This window comes from Ictidomys tridecemlineatus, chromosome 4, assembly GCF_052094955.1.
Source record: "Ictidomys tridecemlineatus isolate mIctTri1 chromosome 4, mIctTri1.hap1, whole genome shotgun sequence".
Lineage (NCBI taxonomy): Eukaryota > Metazoa > Chordata > Mammalia > Rodentia > Sciuridae > Ictidomys > Ictidomys tridecemlineatus.
In genome coordinates this window covers 101189413-101208589 of record NC_135480.1, presented here as the reverse complement: position 1 = coordinate 101208589, position 19177 = coordinate 101189413, and the positions used below count along the sequence as shown (strand labels likewise).

Below are 19177 nucleotides of genomic sequence, written 5' to 3'. Positions count from 1 at the left end.
AGGCTCAGCTCAGAGTTAAGCCAAGAATATTAATACAGGCCGGATGTGGGCCCTCCCCCTCCCCATAAAGTTGTGGAAATTGAGGTCAAGTTGGGTCCCCTGCAACGTTCTTTAAACAAGCAGCAGTGGTTTGTTGGCTCCTTGATCTTCCTGGTGAAAAGAGAATGGCTTCCAGCTGGAGACCTGGGACCAGGGCCTCTCTTCCTCTGGGTTTGCTCCCACTTGCCTGGAGGTGGCCTTTTTAAAGGGACAGGCTCCGTGGTGGGAGGGAGGGCCCCTAAATCCAACAATCAGGGCTGCTGGGATAGGAGGAGGAAGTACCAAGGCCCTATGCTGGAGGAGCAGACAGCTCATCCTTCCCACCAGGCAGCCCTGAGAGCATTCTGTGTGGTGGAGGGAGGGCCTGGCGGGCAACATGTGAGAGATGAAGTTGTCTTTGCCACCTTGCCCATCCTCCCCACGGCCCATTTTGCAAGGCCCATTTTGCAAATGAAGGAGCAGCGGATCAGAGAGAGGAGGGCACCTCCACAGGGGGCCGTGTCAGGCCTGGGTCTCTCGCTCCCTGAGCTTGGATCTTCCCTACCCACTGACAACTGGTCCTCATTCTGCCCTGTGTGGCAGTGCATTTTCCAAGGACATTTGGGGCCAGGATGGCTTTCAGGGCCTCTAGTAGTCCTCATGTCCCAAGCGAGTGTCCCCTTCCTCCAGCCACTCCTCTTGGGCCACAGTTTTGAGACCTTGACTTCTCATTTGTAGTATGGTATGAAGGGCACTCAAATCCTCATCAGGAGCAAGGGTATCAAATTTCAGTTCTATATCTTGGTTGCTTGCTCCTGGACAAATCACAGCTACTACCCTCAGTCTATAGGATGGTAGTGTCCAAAAGGGGAGATGCGTCTCCTCTCAGGGCTGCGGATGAGCTGAGGCAATGATCAGAACTGGCCTGCATAGAGTAGGTGCTTAGTAAATATTTATTTAAGCATTTCAGTCTCTCTCTCTCTCTCTCTCTCTCTCTCTCTCGTACTAGGAATTGAACCCAGGGGCACTTTACCATTGAGCCACATCTCTAGCCCTTTTATTATATTTTATTTAGAGATAGAGTCTCCCTAAGTTGCTGACATTGAACTCACAATCTCCTGCCTCAGCCTCCTGAGCTGCTGGGGTTACAGATGTGCACCACTGTGCCAGGTTCAGTGTCTCTCTTAATATGTGGATGTCATAGTGGGTGGTGACTTTAAAACCCTTCACCATAGCAGGGTGTGTGGCAGCCTCTTCTCATGGAGGGTGAGAATTTTTAACTTTTGCCATTCTGAGCTAGCCTGAAAGCTTCTATGGTGCAGAAACTGTCTCTTCATGGTCAGTACCTAGTATATAGCAGTCTTGGTAGATTGGCTGATGCTTGAAAGTCAGATGCGGGTACTGGTGCTTGCAGGCCTGACGCATGCCGGCCTGGGAGGTCGTGTGGGTGTTATGAGGGCAGTCCTCACCACATCTCTCCTTCTGCCTCCCCTGCAGCCCGCCCTGAAGATGTCGGCACCAGTCTCTACTTTGTAAATGATTCCTTGCAGCAGGTGACCTTCTCCAGCTCCGTGGGGGTGGTGGTGCCCTGCCCAGCCGCGGGCTCCCCCAGTGCGGCCCTTCGATGGTACCTGGCCACAGGGGACGACATCTACGACGTGCCACACATCCGGCACGTGCATGCCAACGGGACGCTGCAGCTCTACCCCTTCTCCCCCTCCGCCTTCAATAGCTTTATCCACGACAATGACTACTTCTGCACCGCGGAGAATGCCGCCGGCAAGATCCGGAGCCCCAACATCCGCGTCAAAGCAGGTAAGGGAGGAGATGCCTGCCCCCCACTTGTGGAGCTGGGTGTGCTAGGCAGGGCTAGGGCTGGGCTCAGCAGGCCATCACTGGGAGGATATATGTGTGACATGCACAGGCTGGAGAAGCCATTCGCCTGGGACAGCTTCCTTGTTCTCCTGACTTAGCTCAGTCACCTCCTGGGTATGCAGTCAAGTAAGCTACCATCCGAGCCTTGGTTTCTTCATCTGCAGTCAACACAAGCACCTACCTCATACATCACTGAGTGTGAAGTTAAATGAAATAGTGTTCATTTAACTTTAAGTACTTAAAACTAAGTACCACGCTCACTTCAGTCCTGGACTCATAGAAAATACTAGTTGAGTTTCTTTGTCTAAAACCTTTTATTGAAATATATAAAGAAAAATGAACATGTTGTAATAGTAGCTGGGTGAATTTTCACAAGGCTCAACTAGTGCTTCAGATGCAGAAATACAACACCAGCACCCTAGAGGCCTCCCTCCTGTATTTTGGTCACTGTTCCCCTATCAGGAACGGCTCTCCTGCCTTCTAACAATTTAGAAGTCTTGCTTGCGTTTGTGCTTTTCATAAGGGAGTCCTGCAGGATGCGTTTTGTGGAATCTCTGGCTCATTCCTGTGATGGTGGGATTGACGCTGGCTCTTGTGCAGAGTGGGAAGTCTCCCATTCCCGTTGCTGTCTAGTACTCCATTGTGTCCCAGGCTACGTGCTCTTTGTTCATCCTGCTGTCCATGGACGTTTGAGTCTAGCACAGCTCATGAGAACTGGCACTTAGATGAAGTTCATTGTGGAAAACTTGGAGCAGTGAAGGATTCAGGTCTTTGGAAGAGTTGATGTAGGCAAGGAAGTGAGCCTTTCTCCATTAGTCCCTTTAGAGAAAAGACAAAGTCTAATTTCCCTGGATCAGGGCTGGAAGAGAGCAAATGGCTCAGACCAGCTGTTCCTAACTAGGGCATCATGATGCTCTGCGGTGCCCTGGTCACCTCCAACAGCATATGGCACTGGAGGATGGGGAAGGGTTTGCTTAGAAGGGTTTTGGGTGCAACAGGGCAGGTGGTGCTCTTGCCAGCCTGCTGCAGTGACCCCAGGCCTGATGCACCTTCTTTCTTGCTGATGCATTGAGCAGGCCCAGGAGACAGTTCCGGGGAGGCCTTGGGGCCTGCCTGCTTGGTGGCAGACCCTGCAAGATGAGCTTGTCCAACCTCCTAGGTCCTTCTGCTTTAGGAATCCCTTTCACAAGGATAGGGTTCCAAGGCTCTAAGGACAGGGGTGTGGAGAGGGTGAATTGAAAGCTCTGTTTCTTGCCATGGGTTTGTCTGGGGTCAATCTGAACTCTCAGGATTGAGCCATGCCCAAGGTTTCTCTCCCAGGCTCCCCAGGGAATCTTCTCTTGGGAACAGGTCCTTTGTATTGTTCAACCCCTAATGCAACACTGAATGCTGGGTTGGGAGGCCTGGATTCTCCAGTGCTGGTCTCTGCAGCCTGGAGGACTAGGCTAAGGGACAATGACATCCTATTTCCTGTAATAGACTGTAGTTGGGTTACATGCTGTTTTCATAGTACGTCTATAAAGCGTTTCTTACAAATGAGAAAACTATGACAAAGAGAGATTAGGTGACTTTCCCAAAGGCACGCCGCCCCTTCATTGGAGAGGTGCCACTGTCATGAAAGGCAGCATTCCTGAAGCACGTTCCACATGCTGGGACTTGTGCGAGCTATTGTACAAACGAGGAAACTGAGGCTCCAAAGGTGAACCCTTCCTGTCCAGGATCTCGCACTGGCCTGATGATGAAGCAGGGCCTGATTGTTGCATGCTCTTACTGTCAACTTTTCCAGCTCCCCTGCTCCCCTGAGGGTGGAGCGCGCCTCAGCCTGTCCTCTTGCCTCCACCGCTCCGCTCCCCTCCAGAGTGAGCTCCTTCAGGCTCCTTTATTCAAGATGTGTGTCCCAGAAATGGAGGCAGTGCTGCCAACCCCACAGAAGGGCTGGACTGCAGCCCCAGGCAGCTGGCAGTACCTCAGCCAGCAGTACCTCTCCTCCCTCCTCGCCTCCACCCCCATCCCTTCCCCATCACAGCCATAGCAGGGAGGAAGGGAAGAATGGACGCCAGGGAAGGCCAAGGAGGGCTGGACCCACTGGAAATATAACCAATTAAGAGGCTCCTGATGACGCCACAGAGGCTGCAGGTGCACAGCCGGGGGGCTGCCAGGGCCTTTAGTGTCGCCTGGCAACCATGGCAAGGAGAGGAGAGGGGCAGGCTGCCCAGGTGCCTGCTGAGGGACAAGGTCGGTAGGCAGTGGGGCTCTGGACGTTCCAGCTCTGCTTGGCAGAGAAGAGGGCAGAAGGATCAAGTGAGTGCCTGGGAGAGGCCCCACAGAGGACAGGGCAGAGGCTGGATCCTCAGTCCCATCTGTAAGGCCAGGTCAGTCCACCTGCAGAACCGAACACGTGAGTGACTGCAGGTGACAGTGGCCAGGAAGCAGCCCTAGGAGCAAGGCAGGAATGGACAAGGGATGGTTCTGAAGGCAAGGCCAAGGCTGGGCGCAGGGGTGTGCTGGAGGGTGCAGGTAGTGGCAGAAGGTGGAGAAGCCACAGGGAGGCTTCATTGCCAAGAATCTTGGAGACAGTGAGCCCATCTTTGGGGCTCTGCATTCTCAAACAGAATTCCAGTTTCAGATAGTCTCTCCCACTGTGAATTATACACAACCAAACCCTTCCAGAATGTTCTGTATCTTGGTTACATTTCCAAGGATGCCTTTCACTCTAGAGTGGTCTCATGCTGTCGTTAGATCATCTGTTTTGGCTTTATTTTATTTTAGATCATGGTTTTATTTTGGCAAATACTGGTCACTTTGCCCAAAACAAATGCCACCTTGGGTCCAGGAATAATGTCAGCAAGCTGGTATGTCATGCCAGGGGGAATTCTCCCTTGTTTTCCTATGACCCACACCTGTCCCTGTTGACTGCAACATCAGTGCAGACTGAGATGCTAACCTCAAGGCCTCTGCCATCCAGTAGGGTTTGCTAAAACTCACAAGGGGAAAGGTCAAAATCTGGAGTTGCGGTCCTGCAGAGGGAGGTGGCTATTTCCAAATTAGCAAGAACAGCTGCCCTGTGGGGCAGAGAGGAAGTGGACCAAGGTGCTGCTCAGGCAGGAACAAGGTCATGGCAGGAACTTCTGGGCTGGGTAAGCAGGAGGCGGGAAGGAGGAGGAGAGGAGAAGGCTGGGGAAGCCCAGGGAGGTGACACATCCTGGTGACACTCTTCTCCCCCCTGCTCCCATCTCACTGCAGTTTTCAGGGAACCCTACACCGTCAGGGTGGAGGATCAAAGGTCAATGCGTGGAAACGTGGCCGTCTTCAAGTGCCTCATCCCCTCTTCAGTGCAGGAATACGTTAGCGTTGTGTCTTGGGAGAAAGACACAGTTTCCATCATCCCAGGTAAGAAGCGATCGTGGGTGGTGGGGCCGCCCTGTGGCTGCCTGGTCGGGGGCAGTGTCTGAGCTGGTCGTTGAGCTAACCCTTGACGTGGTGAGTGATTTGGTTTTGTTCTGATAGCGCGTCAGCAAGCAAGTGTCTGGTCCTTCTCTATGTGGAGACTCAGGTGCCAGGGGCCTCTGCTGTGTGTGTGACGGTTCCAGCAGACACTGGGCAGGTCCTACTCGCTCACAGGAGTGGGGCTTCCATCTTCCTGGCCACTGGGGCTCTGCTGACCTTGCCCTGAGAGATGGGAGGCAGCTGTCAGGCTTATCTGCAAAAGAAGGCAGGAGGGGCAGGGTTGGAGGCTGATGTGTGGTCTGTGTTCCTGCATGGAATGGCCAGGGCAGAGGAAGCATGCCCACAGGACCTTTTTCCACCCATGAATGGGCTAAGACGCCATCAGAATCCTGGCTGGCCCCTCTGCTGGCTGCTACTAGGAGACCCGGTAGAGACTGTTGTGTTGGAGGCTCATCTCATTGCGCTGCTGTGGTTGCAAGCCCCTTGTCAAATCTGCTCCTTTTCCCACTTGGCATGATTGTCCCTTCAACAGGAAATACCTCAAGTCCTTAATCTACCTTCAAGTCTCCAGTTACAGGACTGTGGGACTTTCCCAGCACTCACTCGTCCTTGCACACGGCAGGGCTTCTCCTTTCTCTACCAGGGACCTTTGTCTTCCTTCCTACAAAATGGGTTCTGGGTGCCCCATCCGCACTAAGGTTCCCCCAGCCATTTGTATGACATGGTTCCTCTTCTTCAAGGTTAGTCTGGAAGAGGAGCCTTCTCTGCATGAGCCCTTTAAAGCAGCGCTGCTTCATTCTGCTGCGTTCGAATCCCTGCAGGGCTCTTTAGGAGCACCAGCGCTCAACCCAACCCACATCTACTGAATGGCCACCTCAGGAGTGTGTCCTGGGCCTCAGCATTGCCTGGCGGCTCCTGGAGGGTCCTTTGCATGGTTAGGATGGCACAATGCTGAGGTGTGTTTGCAGAAATGTGGAAGGATGATTTTTTTTTGAAGCATGGATTTGTGTTTCGCTCTCAGTACTTTTTCTTTCCCTCAGTTCCAAGCCCTGCCATTATATCCTGTCAGAGCTGGCGGTCGCAAGACAGGGGTCCAAAACCACTTGAACATAGCTGCTCTTCCTACCTTTTGCAAAACCATAAGCTATTAAGAAAATCTAGGATACGTGTTCTGTTGGGGGAAGAGCTTTTGAAGGCAAGGGACAAACAGGAGTTGGGAATGCCAGGGTCAGGGTGGTATTGTGGCTGCTCAGGATGTAGATGGAAGAAGCAGTTGGACCCCATGGGGTGGTTGTGCAGGGTTCTTCTGGGTCTGGGACCGAGGCCAACATTCTTGCGTTTCAGTGAGGCATGAGGTGCATAGCAGAAGACCCAAAGGGACCGTGTGGGTAGTGACAGTGGGCTGGTGGGGACCAGAGGGAACTTGAATCTCAGGACATCTCTCCATGTTTCAGTTTTTTAAAGAATGTAAAGAGATGTGGTATCAGACACTTGAATTTACGGACTAATATTATACACAACAAAAACATAACTGTTATTATATTATATTAAAAAAAATGTGAGTGCTTATTATCTGCCAGGCACCAGGTAAAGAAACTTTCATATTTGATCTGTATTTTAGCCTTGTCCACCTTACAGGAGAGGAAACTGAGTCTCGAAGAAGTAAAGCAGCTTCTTCTGGTCACGTGTCTGGTAAACAGAGGGTGCGTTAAACCCAGGTCTGTTTTTTCGGCCTATACACTTACCCCAGAGAGAAGTGCCTCCCTGCACCCACACAGAGGTATCCAGTAAAGTGCTACTCGGGTACCACAGAGGAGTTCACTGTGAGGGCTTTGAGTCAGGAAGGGGAAAAAAAAAACAATGTGGATTTTTCAGGGAAGGGTTGGTAGAATCGAGTCCAGGGTCGTGATGAAAAGCCTAGAATCTAAGACCAGTGTCTGGGATTGAAACTCACTCCATTGCTTGCTGGCTGGGCAACTCACTTACGGCCTGGGGGACTCATCCTTGATTGTAAATGGTGTCACAGGGTCGATGTAAGAATGAAATGAGCTAATACAGGTACAGGGTTCGGAACGCTGCCTGGCATGTCCTCGGGATGTGCCGGGTGGTGGCTATGATTATTAGGTAGCAGGTGGCATTCTCCTGTTCTCGCTGGCTCCTGTTGTGATGTGTGTTCCTACCATGTAGTGGAGTCCGTGTCCCCCACAACTCTGTGTTTCCCAAGAGCGGGAAGAGGGTTGGTCTTACCCACGTAGCCTGGGTCTTCACGCTCTGCCTTCCATGCTCAGGGTGGATGCTCAGGGCAGATGCTCACTCTGTGACCCGTGGGTGGATAACCAGGTTGTTAGGAGAATTCTGAAGGATTCTGGAAGCAGCCTAGACTGAAGCATGGAAATGAGGATGGGAGTGGTCGGCATGGGGTAGTAAGAAGGCCAGAGCAGGGAGGGAGAAGGAAGGCTGGCTGCGAGGAGCTGGAGGCGGGGGCTCCCCCAGGCAGCCCTTGTAGTTGGCGCTTCAGGGCTGTCTTTGATGTCAAGACTGGACTGGTGGCCCCGAAGGGCATAATTACCAGGGAAGTGGCCTTGATGCTAATCTGCAGGACTGTGTTAAACTTTGGTTCCATAGAACCCCTTTCTTCCCTTTGGTCTTGGAGAGTCTTTCTCCCCTGCCCAGCTCTCCAGCCCCATCCATAATTATTCTAGATCCTTCTACTGCTATGCATTAGATCCAGGGACAGTCTTCCCAAAGCATGTAAATCCTAACTAACCTGGTCCTAGAGGAATCCATGAAAACCAGAGAGAATGGGGTTGTGTTTCCTCTGGGCATTGTAGGTGAGGAACCAGAACTCAGGCCCACACGCCGTATGCTTCGATTTTGGAAAAATGCAAATAGTATGATTTTTTTTTATATACAAATAGAATTTTTCTGCTATCCATATTCACACTATACCTAGTATATGTGCATTGTGTGTGTGTGTGTGTGTGTGTGTGTGTGTGTGTGTGTGTGGAGAGGCTGCACGGCAGCTGCTCATGGTGGGGGGTGGGGAGACATTGATGATTAGTTGCCCTAGGGGATGGAGGAGCCCGAGCTACTCCCCTCTGAGCTTCAGGGTCGGCTCCTGGAGCAGGCACCTGTACTGACTTTGACTTCTGGACCTGCAGGGCTGGGCTGGGCTGCTCCACAGACATGAGGTCCAAAAGGAGCAGGAGCTGGAAAGCAGGAGGAGAAACTGGGGAGGCTGATGTGAGACAATCAGGGCACCAGGAAGCAACCCCTAGGGGGGAGCAGGTGCCCTGGGAGGTGGGGCCTAGGCTGCTGCAGGACCCTGGGGGTGGGAGCCAGGCCCCCCGGGATCTCTTTCTGAGGGTGTGTGGGATCTAAACAAGCGCTGTGAGTTGAGTCTCTGTTCACCGGTTGGCCTTCCCGCCTGTCCACAGCTGCCCTGGAGCCAGGCTCACTGGCTTTTTGGCTGTTTTCCCAGGGCCTCCAGAGGTTGAAGAGACAGCCCAAGGTCCTGTCTTTCCAGGAGCCACCTATTACACACCCTCCACCCACCTCCTCCTCCTTCCCCTCCCTTGACTAGTTAAAAGGTGTGTGGAAAGCACCGCCTCTCACCTTTGACCCCCATACTCCAACCAAAGTCTCTCCTGAAGGACTTGGTCTTGAGGTGAGCCTGCTTACAGAGCGGGCGGGGCGGGGTGGGCAGGAGAGGGCTGAGGGCTGTGCACAAACATAAATTAAAATTAAGGCCTCCAGTGAAGCCGAGATGTGGTTTAATTTCCCATCTGCATGATCACCATTACAATGCATGTTATTGGATATAAAGATAAATCCGGCCCTGTTCCTAATAGCTTTTAATTTCCACCAGACCTGATTATATCGATGCGGGCTCCTTGTGGGAGTTTCCCAGCATGCTCTTCCCCAGCATCCTGACTGGCTCTCTTGGCCCCAGTGGGGAGTTTTGGACACCGCTCAGATGCAGGCCAGATGTGTCCACTGCTGCTCTGGAAGGCAAGCCTGGAGGAGCCCCTGGCCTGTGTGCATAGGAGTCTTAGATGGGGGAGAAGCAGGGGCAAGCAGGGGGGGACTTTCTGGAAAGATCCCCACTTCAAGGATTCCCATCAGGCAGTGCTTCTCTGTCATGCCCCACAGCCCACCTCAGGAGGTGAAGGAGAGTCTCATGAGCCCACTAGAATTTCTGCACCTCTCTAGTGACTGTTCCCACAGTAACAGGAGCCCAGGGCTTTCCATGGGTTTCCATCCCAGTTTGCATTTGTCCCCACCATTTCTTCTGCCTGTTCCACTCTGATCCCTTCTCTCCTTATTGACACGCCGCCTCTCCTTTGTCCCATGAATGTGGTGCCTATGTGTCTGACCTGAGCCTCCTCCAGTGTGACTCCTGACATTACTGCTCCTGTGGTTCTCTTCCTGGAGCATTTATTTCCTTCTGTCTTGCGTCACAGGCCATTATTTCTGTTTGTGTGTGCAGAAGGGTGTATGATTATGCTTTTCTCATTATTTTATCCCTAGGACCAGCATAGCACTGTCACAGAGTAATAATAAAAACGAGATTAATGATAATGCCTATCATGTATAGAGCTCTCTTTTGGGTTAGGCGTTTTACATATATTATTTCTAATCCTCAAAATCACCCTTTAAGAGAGATAATGTTTTTTGTTGTATTTTGTTTTCCAATTTATAAATGAGGATATCGAGGCCCAGGGAAGTTAAGCATCTTACCCAAGGCCACACAGCTAATAGGGATGTGGCCTGGATTTGAGCTGGGGTTCTCTGGCTTCCTCTATTTCCTGTGCCTTTCCAGAGGCGGTTTATCCATAGGTTTCCACCCAGGAGAATGGCCTCTCTTTACCTGGAGACAAAAATGTGTCCTAGCCCTTGCGCTGACCTCTGGTCATGGGTGGTGACCAGAGGCTTTAGCTTTTCTGAATGACCACAGATCTCCAGCTTAAAAAATCAGTGGACATGAGCTGGGGTTGGGGTGGTGGCTCAGTGGTAGAGCGCTTGTCTAGCATGTGTGAGGCCCTGGGATCAAATCTCAGTACCACATATAAATAAATAAAATAAAGTCCATCAACAACTAAAAAAATATTTTAAAAACATCAGTGGACAAAACAACCATTGTAATAGGAAGGCAGCAGCAGACACTGGCTCCATTTTGGTTCAGCAAGAGACAGAGAATGTCCTGATGGGACATGGAGGATTCAGCCTGTGTCATCAGCTCTGATGGTCAGGGATGGCTGATCCCAATGCAGCAGGCAACTAGGATACTGCTTTGGCTTTGGAATGCAAGTTCAACTTGCTAATTCCATTTGGCTCCGGCTGATCCAAAGGTCACTTTGGATCCCTTGTGTCTACCTTCACCAACTTGGGTGGGGGCGGAGGAATGGGGGACAGGGACAAGGGATGAGGTGGTGCCCAGTTTGGAGCACGGATAGACTATGTGTGAGGGTATGGACTCAGGGACAGTCAGAGCCAGAGAGCATCCTAGAGGTGACACAGCCCAGTCCCCTCTGTGCCCAGACCCAGACTGTCCTGCAGCACCTCCCCCATGCAGTCTCAGTACACAGGATTTTAACCACTCACAAAGGACTTTATTTTATTTTATTTTATTTTTTACTACTAACAGCTTTTCCTCTTCTTTGTCTGTCTAAACCCTACCCCTCTTTCAAAGTCTCATTCAAATACCACTATTTCTATGATGTCTTCCCTGATTTCTGCTAAGAATGGATTTAAAAATCACCCAGATTAACCTCCTCCTAGGGGATCCTTTCTAAACTCACTCCCGACTTTATCAGTTCTGGCTCAAGACACTAATCGTATTTTGTCCTGTAATAAGTTAAACCCTGTGATACCCCCAGACAGGAGCCCGTCATCATCAGGGCAGGATGAACATTTCTCTCTGGGCCCTCTCCCCTCCAGCGCTCGCAGGAGAAGGCGAAGCCGAGTCTCCTCAGCTGCGCTGTGGTATGGAGGGAGGAGGCGGGGAGCAAAGGGTGGCATCACGGGGACTTACGCCTGGTGGTCCTTCGCCTCCTTCATCTCCATCAGGCTGAGCTGCTGTGGGTTCCTCTTGGGATACTCCCTGATTTATGTACCTAATTGGAGGTGTCAATTCTCAGCTCTTTGGGGGCATGGAGGAAAGGGGCTGGGATGGTCAGCCTGGGCGAATATGAAATTGATGGGGCAGACAGAGTCTGGGCCCTGTGGGGTGCCAGCTATAGCATCGGGCCCTGCAATGGACCCCAGGTAACCATCTCTGCTTCCTGTTTCTTCCCTCAGGGGCCACAATGTGTCCCTAGGAGGAGGATGATACACAGAGGCAGGGATTCTTTCTGAGGGCAGGACACAAGGCCCTAGGATGCATCCCTAGGCCAAGAGAGCAGAGAGAGCACTGGGGGCGGAGGCAACGGTACAAACAAAGGTCTGCAGGCCAGGAGGGTGGGGTGGGCCTGGGGCGTGCTGGACTGAGTGGGGAGAGAGAAATCTGGAAAGAAGACCAGGCCATTTGGCTCGTGAAGGTCCTGTCTAATTTGGGCAGGAGTGAGGGGAAGACAACATGATAATAGCTCATATTTATGGAACATTTACTGGTTTCCAGGCTGTTCTAAGCATTTTATCACATTCAGCTCATTTAATCTTGACAGCAATCTGAAGACAAGAGGTCTGTTATGTTCCCGTTTTACAGATACACAAACTGAGGCACAGAGAAGCTCAGTAAATAGCTTACAGTTAGTAAGTAGCAGAGCCACAATTTAAACTTTTGCATTTGGACTCCATTGTTCTGTGCTCTCGAAGACTCTGTTGCTGCACAGAGAACTGACATCCAGAATATGGAATAAAAAGAAAATTAACAAGAAAAAAATGAACAACTGGACAGAAAATTGGGTAACAGTTATGAGCAGACAGTTCACAAATGATGTAGTGGGATGTGGTGGGAAGATGACGGGCTGTGAAGTTTGCTAATCTTAATTGCTGATCTTAAGAAAGCTAGTTCCAAAACCTCAGTCTGTCCATCTATAAAATGGGATAGTGAAACCTATTGAACACGGGATCCTTGAGTTAAAAATTAGGCCTCTGGGAGACTTAAATTCTCAGATGCAGAAGGAATAGACAAAATGCCTCAAGAAAATTATCCACCCAGCATAAAGGGGCTGTCCAATCTCAGGCCCCACCCACATAGCCCTGTCTTTCCAGAGACATCTTCTCTCACCTATGCTTCTCTTCTTGGGTGCTGGGCTGGAGGAAGAGCATGGGTAAGCCAGAGGCATAAAGAAAATGGGATCAGAGAGGCCAAGAGGTTTGCTTCAGGTCACACAACTTCCAAGAGGCAAGAACCTGGATTGTAGCCAGAGCTTTTGTCCCCAATTCCCAAGCTCTTTCCCTGTGACAGTGACTTCAGGCTGACGTCCTGGGGACTTCCAATGATCGCTGTTTCCCTCACAAAGGCAGCTGGCTCTCAATGCTGCTGTTGTTCTTTGTTTGCTTTGCTGGGGAAAGGGGCATGGGACCATCGCGGTCTTGTTGTCTTCCTCCAAGGGCAGAGAAAGAATCTTGCCTTTAAGTGCACTCTCCAGGTTAAAGATTCAAAGGACACGCTTGGCAGCAGCAAGGGAATTCTCCCTCTGGTTGGATGGCCCACACCGAAAAGAAAGTCTTAGTGATAGTAACACTTAGGAAGAAAAGAAATGATCAGTTATTGAGGTCTCGTGTGATAAGTGCTTTTTCTGGTTCATTCTGTTAAATCTTCACACATGTCCTCTATGGCAGGTGCTATTATTACCCCCATTTTGAAGATGAGAGGCCTATCGTACAGAGAGGTCACCACCTGCCCAAGGCCACAGTCCATGACCAGGGAGGATTGACTTCAGCTCCCAGGTCACCCAAGCTGGCCCTGTGTCACCTTTTGTCTGTGAGCTACTCTCTGGTCTTGGGCCTCATCTTATTGACTCCCCCCAGTTGTACCTGTGGGAGACTCGGATTCACAGTATCTTAACAGAGAACCCAAGGCTTGGGGGATGGAGGGGCCTGCAGAGTTGTGCAGCTGGGCAGGGGTGCACAGAACTGCGGTTTGGATGCCTCATCCCAGGAGCTCTCGAGGCCCCGCCTGGCGTGCCCGCCCGCAGTTCCCAGGACCCTCTTCAGTATCTTGGCGGGTGGGCTGCTCTGCAGTTGCACGCCAGTCGCTTGGTTCCAGAACCATCCGCCAGGCTCCTCAGTCAAGCAGAAATGCCTCGTGTTCGCAGGTGCCTCTGGCGGCATGTGCATGTGTCATGTTTTGCTTTTCCATTTAGTTCATGGCAGGCGCTGCATTTCCAGAGCACCCACTGGGTGAATTTCAGCAGATTTAAGACAATTGCAGGCAAACGCTCTGCCCCGGGATCACGCCTCGACAGTGGACACGGAGCAAGCGGCATTGTTTGGTTAAGTTGGCACCTCTGTAAGTTACCCTGAAATCAGAGTGGAATTCTTTATAGAAGGTTATCCTACACATAAATCATCATTAGACTACCTCATTTTTGTTTAATGTCTACCTAACTGTGCTGTAGTCTAAAAATGTGTGTTTAGTGAAGTCAAGGGTTGCAGGGAAATTATAGGGTTTTCAAAAACCCATTTGCTTTGCTGGTGTTCACATCAGAATCAATCTTGCCTTTAGTTCTCAATCTCGTTGCAAACATGCAGCATGGCTTGCCGAATTCTGGCATTTAATGTAGGGTAGCATTTATTCAGAAGAAGCCAACGGTGCTTACAGAATGGTAGAGCTATGTATAGATGGCACTTCCTGCCAAGCCTGTGATTTTGAACTCTGTGGCGTATCAATGAGATGCCAGAGCCAGAGCTGCAGCCGCGTGGAGATGGGCTGAGGTTCAGCACGGAGGCCTGAGCTGTGGTGCAGTGGACTGGGTGGTCTGGGTCCATAATGCTGCGAGCCTCACTGTGTGCCAGCGCACAGTAGGCATGCAGACAATGTTTGCCAAATGCCCAGAGGAAGGCTTAGGTAGGATGATGACTGATCCTTTAGATTAGGTGGTAACAGGATGAATGAAAAGGAAGGGGAGAATGGATTATGCCTGGTTCTCTGGCTGCAGGAACGAAGCCACCGTATGCTCCTGTCAGGGCCCAGGTCAGCAAGGCTTGCTTGCAGCCTCTTCTATGATGGAGTGAAGTTGTAGGACAAAGAATGTGGACTTTGGGTTCTTGGAGGCTTGGGTTCAAATCTTTGTTTGTGGTCTGTTTTTAGCACCAAGGATTGAGCCCAGGGGCGCTTAACCACTGGGCCATATCCCCAGCCCTTTTTTATTTTATTTATTTTATTTTATTTCGAGACAGGGTCTTGCTGAGTTGCTTAGGGCCTTGCTAAATTGCTGAGGCTGGCTTTGAACTCAGGATCCCCCTGCCTCAGCCTCCCAAGCCGCTGGGATTACAGGCATGTGCCACTGCACTCAGCTCAAATCTACACCGTGATTCTTAGTGGCCATAGCACCTGGATAAGTACTTGAACCTCATAGAGCCTTGCTATCCTCAGCTGTGAGGAGTAGAAATTACAGACTTTCTTCTATGTAGGTAAAACACAGTTTCCATGAATAGTACACATTTTTCTGTGTGGATCTGTTTTTCTTCATACAGATTCTCTGTATGTAGCTTTCAGTTCTTGCTGGTGCCTGGTGGACACACACCCACCACTTACCCAGGGTTAGTCATCTCCTGGTGGCTTGGACAGTCTCCTGAGCAGTGAGCGTAGAGGTGTGAACGTACAGATGTGAGCATTTAGGAGGAGGAATGCTGCTGTCCCTACACAAGGGTCACATGAGCTTCAGGGCTGTAGACATAGGGTAGGAGGTGAGACTGGACCTTGTAGTGAGGCACAGGCAGGAAGCACTTTGGGTCACTGTGCACGGTCAAGGCTTGACCTCTGGCATGAGGCTCCGCGTCGGTGGTCCCCCTGGTGTCTGCTGTGTCCTGAGATCTGCTGTGCCTAGCTATCCAGGCCCACCTTTGGGATGGAAGGCCAAGCTGACTGGAGCCAGGCACCGTCCTCCTGCGTTCCAGTGTGAGGGCAGGCAGGTCGTGAGCTTGGATGAAGGCTGCTGAGCTGGAGATGTTTCCTCTCCGAGACTCCTCCCTTCACTGCAGCAGCAGAGCAAATTGGGGCTCAGAGTATTCTGAATATCCCTGTCTTAGAGCATAGCATCTGCCAGAACCCTGGAGAGTCAGCTAAGAAGACAAATGGTTGAAACAAAGTGAATGGCAGCAGGGGTAGTGGTGGGGCTGGCGTGGGGCAGGGGCACAGTCTGGGGCTCCCAGTTTAGCTTCTGCTCAGGCAGTGGTGCCGGCCAGGTGAGGGGGAGCTTCATCCCCTGGTGGACTGGTGGGCTCTCTGGGACTTTGTGAAGTACAGATTTTCTTTCTGAGAACACCATGGCTAGGGACTTTCTTCTCTGCCCCCAAGATGGGATGCAAAAAGGGAAAGGACTTGCCTCTAGAATGTTCCAGAGCCCACATTATTGACCCAGGCACAGGAAAGCTGTTTTTCATAGGCATGGCTGGGGATGCCGTTGTACCCCCAGGAGTGGGGCACAAACTCACATCTACTGGTCTACACCAGGCGGTAGCCAAGCCGTGCCACAGCTTGCATTGACTTCATCCCCTAAATCTATCTAAATGGCCGTGTTGGCATAGGCAACCATCAGTTGATTGGATTTTTTTACTTCATTATTTAAATTAACAAATGTTTTTAAGCATTTACTGTGCGCAAGATGCTCTGTTATATAGACAGTGATTCCCAAGGGTCTTTGCTTGAGGACCCCGAGGGATTTGGAGAAATTCCTCTTCCTACACACCAAAGAAACTCATTTAAATTAAAATAGATATGCGTGCTCGTGTATAAATAGTCTGCATGATGTAAATGATACACATTGAATACGTACACATATGCATTTACGCTCACACCTACGCTCGGGCTTTTCTACCTGTGGTGAGTGTGTAGACCCCAGCACACTCAGCTCTGTGTCTAGGGGCAAGAGTTCTGTGGAGTGTCTGGCTCAGGGGGTGTGTGTGGTGAGCCCAGGGCTGTGTCAGGTCTTGGCCTTTTCTCCTGGTCAAGGAGGGCAGCTCCCCGTTGCCCATTTTATCTTCTGGGCAAGATTGAGGGGGGATTAGGTGCTTTGAATTTTATGGACAACCTTGAATCAACTCTTTAATGAGGCCTATTAAGCATAGAAAGGGTGGCATGGAAATAAGCAGGGGACACCGTGCCTCCTTTTGAGGGGATTGCAGCCTCACAGGCAAGAGGAGCTTGAGATTCAGCTGACCTCAACATGAGCCAGAGTGTGAGGAGGAGGCTGGAAAGGTGTTCTTAGGACTAGGGCCCCTCTTGAGTGCTTTGCAGAAGTGCCTTGTAGGAAGCAGCATCTCCCATGGGTCTTAGAGAATGGGTGCATTGGGTGGCTGAGCTCCTGCAGGGCAGAGTGTTCGAGAAGAGACAATTCTCAAATTTAGAATGACTTGGGGAACTTTGAAGAATACCATTGTCCAGGCCCATTCCTGGAACCATCAAATGAGGACCCCTAGGGTGAGACCCAGCCTCTGTACTTGTTAAAGGCTCCTGTGTCCAGCAAGCATCTGTGGTCCAGGTAAAGGAGACCATGGGAGTGAACTCCCGGAGAGCCCAGAGCAATGGCTCACTCTGGGGGGAAGCAGCCTGATTTGACTGGAACTGTGGATACATTTAGGGAGGGGTATAACCTGCCGCAGGAGCTGTGGGTGATTAAAGGGTAATGCGGAGCCATTGGAATGGTCTGCAGGGAATTTTAGGGGGTGGCCTTCAATGGCCAGGGATGTTTCCAGGAAAGTAGAGATCATCCAGGACCAGGACCTCGCCTGCTGGAGTCCATGTCTGCCCTTGAACTTCCCAGGGATGATCATTGGGCATCCTCCATGCAGGTGGGCCAGAGAACAACCTCTGTCATACACCCCACACGCCCATTGTCCTCCTGTCCCCTTCCCAGGGCTGCTGTTCCACAACACAGGGCACTGCTGGTGAATGTGGGAGCGGCTGGAGGGAAGTCTTCCACCAGGTCCTACCCAGAGTTGAAGCAATGTGAAGATCTAGGGTGAACGGAATAGCCCCTTACCTTTCACATTCAGGTTGAGCATCCTTAATCCCAAACTCTAAACTGTTCCAGAATCCAAAACTTGTTGGGCATGGCCGTGATGCCACTAGTAGGAAATTTCACACCTAACTTCTGATGCCAGGTTGCCGTCAAAATGCAGCTAGGCTGAAAATATTGTATAAAATGACTTTCCGGCTATGTGTGTAAAGTGTAGATGAACATAAATGAAATTCATGTTTAGACTTGGGTCCTAGCCCAACGGATCTCTTTATATATATGTAAATATCCCAAAATCTGAAAAAAAAAAAAAAGATCTGAGATACTTTTAGTCCCAAGCATTTCAGAGAAGGGACCCTTAACCTTTAATAGTGAGTTAAATTTGTATTATGAGTTTCCAGTCAACAGCAGTTTCATGTGCGATCGGTTTGATTCTTGTAGTGATTCTGCGTAGCATGGAGACAATTGTCCCCATTTACAGATGAGCACACAGAGGCCTGGGGACGTGACTCTGCTACCTCTCCAATTCCTTCTAGACTCACATGAATACAGTCTTCCTGAAGACAGGTGCAGGCTCCAGGGGAAGCATTTCTTTAGCCTCTGGGAGCCTGGCACTGTGCCAGGCCTGTCACAGATATAGCCTCACATTTTCAAGAGGGAATATATTATTTGCTTCCTGTGGTTCGGAGCCCCCAATAAACAGGAAAACACTTGGCTACCAGCAGGTCAGAACTGGCTAAACAAAACAATAGCCCTACTATTCCATGTCGATTTGATGAGAGCACCTGTCAAAGCCCTTTGGGGTTGTTTGGTCACATTTTATGCTCAAGGTAACATACTGTCATTGTCATTTCAGATCAGGAGACGGAGACTCAGAGAGAAGCCTTGCCCAAGGCCAGGCAGTAGTGTCAGGGTGGGAGACGAGGTGGTGCTGCGTGGAGCTGTCATATGGAATGGGTGGGGAGTAATTAAAAACCTGATCGTGCCAGGCACTGCATGAATTGCTTTATACAAATAATTCTCAGTATCATAAGGTAGGTGAAATTATCATCATCCTCATCTCAAAGATGAAACAAAAGAAACACAGAGGTAAAGTCACTTACCCAAGGTCACACCACTAACAACAAGTAGAGTTGGGATTCAGTCCCAAATCATCTGGCCTCAGAGCCACTCGTCACACTAGGCTGTACTATCTGGATGGCTGGGGCCTTGGCTCCAGGATCTTCTGCTGGCCTGGACTGTCTGCAGGAGGAGGAAGGAAAACCATGAAAGGCAGATGTCAGACCTGATAGAAGTCTCAGTCCTTCAGGCCTCAATATGGGGGCTGGGTGTCCCCTCTCAGGCCTTGGTCTATGAGTCCTCATCTGGAGGCTGGGGTCCAGTCTTGGGTGTGAAGCCTGAGGGCTTGGTTCAGGTGTGTGGCTTCTGCTTATTGGATAAGTGTCCAGGTATGAGGCCAGGTGTTCAGGTATGACCTCCTTATGCCTCTCTCTGCCTCTTCCCTCTCTCTTTGGATCATTTCCTAAATAGTCACTAGCTTTCCTGAGTATGCACCCGGAAGATGAGGAAGGTCGGAAGCGGGCAGGGGCTTTCTAAGTCCAGCTCCGTCACCAAGTAATGTTCTCGTGTCTCTCTGGACGTCAGTTTCTTCATCTGCAAGTGAAGGGGCCAGAGCAGATGAGCCCTTAGGTCCCTTGGGTGCTCGGTGC

At 50.8% G+C, this 19177-nt stretch overlaps 1 protein-coding gene across 1 annotated transcript in view; it reads left to right on the top strand.

The window, feature by feature from the left end:
• Dscaml1 (DS cell adhesion molecule like 1) overlaps nt 1–19177 on the top strand; it is a 318012-nt gene that overhangs the window by 15072 nt on the left and 283763 nt on the right. Inside the window, exons 2-3 of the mRNA XM_078047071.1 lie at nt 1516–1833; nt 5137–5283. Coding sequence (XP_077903197.1) covers nt 1516–1833; nt 5137–5283 — 465 coding nt within the window. The remainder of the gene's footprint in view (nt 1–1515; nt 1834–5136; nt 5284–19177) is intronic.